Source organism: Desarmillaria tabescens (assembly GCF_030435595.1).
Source record: "Desarmillaria tabescens strain CCBAS 213 chromosome Unknown EV420scaffold_88, whole genome shotgun sequence".
Taxonomy (NCBI): domain Eukaryota; kingdom Fungi; phylum Basidiomycota; class Agaricomycetes; order Agaricales; family Physalacriaceae; genus Desarmillaria; species Desarmillaria tabescens.
The window spans coordinates 48605-54780 of record NW_026848387.1 but is presented as its reverse complement, the minus strand read 5'-3'; the positions used below and the strand labels follow the sequence as shown (position 1 = coordinate 54780).

Below are 6176 nucleotides of genomic sequence, written 5' to 3'. Positions count from 1 at the left end.
TCACTGGTGTGATGCAATCTTCAAGGCAAATTTAAGTTATTATACATAAGAGACACTGATTCCAACAAAAACAGAGATGATACAAGTTGTAACTTTAGTGAGCTCACTAAAAGAACAACACAGGCAAGCACTGATACAACTATATGCAAAGATTCTCTAACTAACTCGTACTAAATATCTCAACTCAGGAACACTTCAGCAGTGCTCAGAAACAGATTCAGAAATGGAACTTTGAACAGAACTAACACAGAACAGACTGAAACAAATCATGAATATTGAAAACATATTTTGACTATTTCTTAGATATTTTAGATTTAAACATTGCTGAAAATAAATATCTTTTGGTTTCAATATTTTAGCATTAAATATTGAAGCTACCATACAGTGACTAAGTGGACAAAAAGTCTTATTCAAAAGTTATCTCATATTTCTCTGAGTGAGCTCACTAATTTTATGCAAAGCTCAAAGTCACAACTAGGCCTTCATCACAGCACTGCCTTCCACACATGTACAGTAACTGGGGGGTTTAAAACTTGCCTACTATGTACATTGACTGGCTACTTATACTTATAAAGGATTTAAAATTACAAACATTGTGCAGTACCCAGACTCCTATAAGCATAGCCTACTGCCACCACTGCCTTACTGAGCATTCAAGTTGAACTTCTCAGTTTTAGTCTCTTTTCCATAGTGAGCTCACTAAATGCATGCCAAGAGATGCTTGTCCAACACCCACAGGCTTATTTTCTGATGACCAGCAAGGTGAAGGTGAGGAAAGAGTTGATAAGGAAGAGAAGATTGCTAAAAGAGAAGAATAAGATAATAGATTCAGAGGCTGCAGGAGGTTTAAAGAAGAGGAAGGTCAAATTGAGCGAGATAGTCATGATAAGTGGAGATGAGAATGCTGAGGGGCCATCAGAAAGGCCTTTGAAAAAGTTAAAGATGAAGCCTGAAATGCAGGCTAATGATCAGGAGTATAAGGGTAATGATATGTTTTCTGACAGTCACTGACAGTGTTACTGACTTGGTGTTTTAGATTGTTGTGGGTGTTATTGTATGGACAACACTAAGTGTTTTGTTCATAGTAAGTGCACCTATGAACAGTGCAAGATGAAGAAATCTAGATGTTCATTTAACAAGATGGGGGAATCAGTGGCTGCAGAGTCTAAAGATGTCTTGGATCTTTTGCAAAAATTATACATGAAGATGGAGGACTTTGAGGAAAAGTTGAAACATGTTGAGGGAAAGATGGATACCCTTAAAAGCTGGATTGATGATTTTGTGGACAATTTCCACTCCAGGAATGCCATGGAGTACCTGGAAATTTTCATTTATAAGGGTTTTAAGGAGGAATGAGTAGTGTCTAAGGCCAAGTTGGGGGAGTTGAAGAATGTTAATTCCAAGGTGCTCTGAATCATCATGAAAATGCAGCTGGATGAAAATGTTGCCTATATCTGGCATGCCTCAACTCTAAACTTGATTGTCATGGCTTCAGTGTACATCTTGAGATCAGCATTCTGCTGCTCATAAAAGACTTCAAGGTTGTTTGGGATAACATTAGTGGATGTTGGTGGAGCCATATAAGGCTTAGAAGTGACAGACAAGTAGTATTTCATATTGGATAACATGATTGACAGCAAGAATGAAGTGAGAAAACAAGCAGAGATAGTGGTGGTTGTAGTTTAAGAGGTGAAAATTCATGTGACCCACTTGTAAAATTCCATATAATCATGCTTGACCATTGAAATCTGCATCCTTAAGAGCAAAAACATTAAGAGAGGGATACTGTAATGCACATGCTGACAGAACTCTAATCTCAAGCTTAACTCCAACAAACTACATCTCAGATCTCTATACATTCTGATTCCTATATTTCATATTCTATTTTATATTTTATCTCTATATTTTAATTTATCAATTCTAGAGCCTAACATTGGTAACAAATATGTTATTAGACTCTACAATCATCCACTGGTCCTTGATATGATGAAATTGAGAAGGGCTTCAGATTTTTTTGTACAAATTTGTAAGACAAAATTGAGTACACAGATGTCTGCTTCTAGATCTGATGTATATATTTCATCACTTTCTTGAACATGTATGGTAAGAGGAGCATAATATAGACCAAGATCAGTAGTAAAAATCCTTATCAGCTGATTCACCACTCCTTGATATGCATCACATCACAGCTGATATGTCTTTTTTAGGTACCATCAATTGAATTAATCATCCTCCATCACTGAGCTGCTTTCACCCATCTCCTCATCTTTGTCGACTTCTTCGGCCTCGTCATCATCAGTATCTCTACAAAATTACTCATCCTGGCCATCTGAGCCTTGCTCATCTATCTCTGTGCCAAAGATAAGCACCTAGAAAATATTGTTCATGATTTAGCAATCACATTGTGACACTGCCTAATCAGTCTAATTAGTCTCACACTGCTGAAATCTCAAAAGCTCAAGGTTCATGCACCTGCTTCACCTTTCAGATTTTGTTTAATGTTCCTTTATGCTATCAAAATGATATGCTCTCCAAATAATCATGTCTTTTGTTGATTAACTGCCTCTAGATGTAATTTAAATTTCATCTTTTCTTAATTTCACAATCATTTTAAGGACTGTAGTTTGAGGACCCCACAGATACCGTTGAGATACATATATGTTATAGGTATAATGTATATATATATAATTTAAAAAACTCTGAGAAAAAAGGGTATGTTTTGCAAGTATAAAAGCCCACCATATCAAGGAGTGGTACCATATTAAGGACTGGTGGATGACTGTATAGGCCACTGACCAGTAGACTACAATTTCTGACCACTCTAGAATGTAGATTATACCAAGTAAAAATTAAACCAGACTTCTAAAACAGTATATAAATAATAGAACTACACTGTGCATACTTAGTTCAAATATCAACTTGGTTCAACTCTTACTCTCCAGTCTGCAAAGGTCTGATCTGTTGGACTTATCTCTTGCTTTTTCTTTATCTCCCTGTGGACTTCCATCTGTATTCATCCTAAAGCTTTAGCTCAGAGGTGATATTACTAATAGCTTTGCCTACACTCTATACACTCCACAGCCTCTGCTGCATGCAACACATGAGCAATCAAAAAATTTAGGATGATTCTATTATAGTTCTTGTAGCAAAGATTTCCACAAAAAAATAAGAATACCTTAAACTTGTTTCTAAACTCTCAATTTTGGAACAAACAGAACATATCTGGAAATAGAAAAAATTGGGCACATTATAGGCAACACAAATATGAGAATCAGAACATAAGGTTCTGAGAGATCCATAACTGTCTCTGGAAGCTTTCATTCATGTTTGAGTATCAGGAACATGAAAACAAAAGGTACTGGAGAGTCCGGTATATTAACCTTAATTTTCTATTTTAGTGCTGAGATAGGATGAACCTGGAGTTTTGTTTTAGGAGTCAATCTCAGAATAGCCTATATTCCTCCTGAAACCATTGATTCTGGAATGTCCAATACGTAGCCGAAGCTGCTGAGCTTTAGCCAATGTTTAGCTGAATAGTGTAATGAGCATGCCAACAGAAACCCAACCACCGACCTGACTCCAACAAACCACTCTGAAATCCTGTGAATCCCGATCCCCAGTTTCCATTTCATATCTCATTCTATATTTTCTCTCTCCATATTAATTTATCAATAGTCTGACATCAGTAGCGAATATGTCATCAGACTCTATCGGCTACTGACCAGTAGAATACATCCTCTGACAACCCTAAAATATAGACCACTCTAAGTAAGAACTAGATCGGACTCCTAACTAGTATATAAGCCTTAGATTTATACTGTAGATACTCAGTTTGAATATCAACTTGGTTCAGCCCAACCTCTCTCTCTGACTGTCAACTCTTGTCCCCCAGTCTGCGGAACTCCAATCTGGTGGACTTATCTCCCAATCCTTCCCTATCATTCCACAGACTTCCATCCATACTCATCTTAGGGCTTCAGCTCAGGGGTGATGTTGCTAATAGCTTTGCCTATGCCCGATGCATCCCATGGCATTCCGCTATGTGCACTTACTATCACAATCCTATTGGCATGATTCTAACAAATGGAAGCCAAACAACTCAATTTATAAATATAGAGTAAATCATGTTACATTTGGCTACAAGAAAGAATGCATGCATCATAGGTAGATATGTTCAAGACAATGGATAAAATGTATGAAGGATAAAAGTATAAATTGAATGCTACAATTTTTAATTCTTGAGAGTCAGATGAAAGTTCTTCAAGATATTAGTGGAGTCCACGAGTTAAGGAGGAAAGGAAAACATATAATTTTCTGATAAAATAAATATGGCCTCAGCCATGTCATCAGATGTTCAAAGTAGTGGGAATATATTCTATTGCACCAGGAGTTGTGTACTGCAGGAAGCCAAGTAAATGGCCATAAAAATTGTAAATCTTTGCCACATTACATGAGGAACCATCAACAATTAAATCACTGTGAAAGAATCAGTACAATTATAGTCAGTGGTACAGAAACCTATACAACAATGTAATAGATATGAGAATAACCTCAAGTGGTCAGACGTATGTCATCAATACAATGCTGTAAGGCAGTGTATAGGTCTTGGGTTTCATCCTCCAAGTATATCCCAAATGAGGACTCCAATCTCCTTGTGATGTATATCTTAATCTCTATCTATGAATGCTATTCAGGTCATTGAACAGAGAATGCTCTGGATTCCTCACCTTGGTAGCTGAAAGATTGAAAAATAGCAGCAAAGGAAGGATAAGAGTTATTAACAGCAGGAGAGCAAAGACAAAAACTGATAAGAGCCTATGGCTGCTGACAATCAGTGGGGTTCTTAAGGACTTTACTGTGAGCATGCCAAAGACATACACAACAAAAGAAGAGGGTTGAAGCATGGCTGAGACCTACAGAGCCAAGAATGTTTGGGGTGTACAGGTGAGGCATCATTGCTGCTATTTGTACTCAGTCTGACTTTTGCTAGTCCTTCCATCTGCCAACACTGCTTCATGACTTTTACAGGTACATTCGGATTGACTTTCATTTCCACTATAGCAATAAGTGCTACTACCCTATCTCCTGGCTCTGAGTATACAGTCTTACTCACCTTGAGCAATGGAAATGAGATGTATGAGAAGCAGAATACCATGCAAAACATGAGAAAATCTGGTAGTTATCTGCCACTGTTATTGATGAACCTGAGCCCATTCAGATATCAGACACACCTACTGTATTACAGTGTCATCAACAGAAATCATTTCATTCTCAGAGCATGATCTCTCTTCGAAGCTGAATCCACTTAAAGTCCTTAGCATATCTGACCTTTCTTGGTTCTTGTGAGACTAGGGCTGGTTGCTCTCAAAATTTCCCTGTTCCTCTTGACCGACACTCCTGCTTGCACCATATTAGATTACCACCAATCGAAGGTTTCCTTATGGCTCATCAAGTCTTAACAAATATTGCTCTTGGCTATGAGTATCCACCTTCTTATCTTTGGTGCTGTTTCAATATAATATTCTTGAAGAACACTTGTTGGTTCAGATAGCGACTTACATCACAGAGAATTTTATGGCAACTGAAGGGATATAAAAGGACACAGAAACCATCAATGTTCTCTGGATAGACCCACCATCTATCATTATCTGGCAAGCAAGTACTGGGTAAAGGGGGATGGAATGGATGGCAGATGGCAGATGGTGGGAGACTGACAGGCAGTAAGTCCTTCTGGTTGACAGACTTCACTCTATGCTCACCAATCTTCATCTGACTTGCACATAGGTTCATATTCCAGAAAGTGATGGGTGAAGACAACAGTATATAATGGGTATTTTTACAAAAAACTTGTGTTAGCCTACTCATGACTCGTGCCACACTTGAGTACCACAGGTGTTGTGGTTCTGTGGATGGTCATGTGAAGGATACAAGTGCTGGATGTCCTGCAGGTACAGGCCCAACATCTGACATTTGTGAAGATCTTTAGTTCCTGTGAGGATGAGAAGAACCAGTAGTAGGTTCTTGTACAATGTTCACCGTCTTCCTCTTGACCTTGATCATTCAAGAAACAGGTCAAGAGGTAACAGCTTCTTGTATGGCTGTCACCATTCTCTTCACTGCATTAGTAATAGTGATAGGTGGAGACTTGGATGCATGTATTTGCCTCATGTTTAAAT

The 6176-nt window shown here is 38.0% G+C and overlaps 1 protein-coding gene across 1 annotated transcript; it reads left to right on the top strand.

The window, feature by feature from the left end:
• Positions 1-882: 882 nt before the first annotated feature.
• EV420DRAFT_1486409 (uncharacterized protein) lies at positions 883-1356 on the top strand (the record flags this gene model as incomplete). Its single annotated transcript, XM_060470383.1, has 4 exons — positions 883-982; positions 1005-1015; positions 1037-1084; positions 1105-1356. 4 exons carry the CDS (start codon positions 883-885, stop codon positions 1354-1356), a joined length of 411 nt encoding a protein of 136 aa, XP_060323201.1.
• Between the last annotated feature and the right edge of the window lie 4820 nt (positions 1357-6176).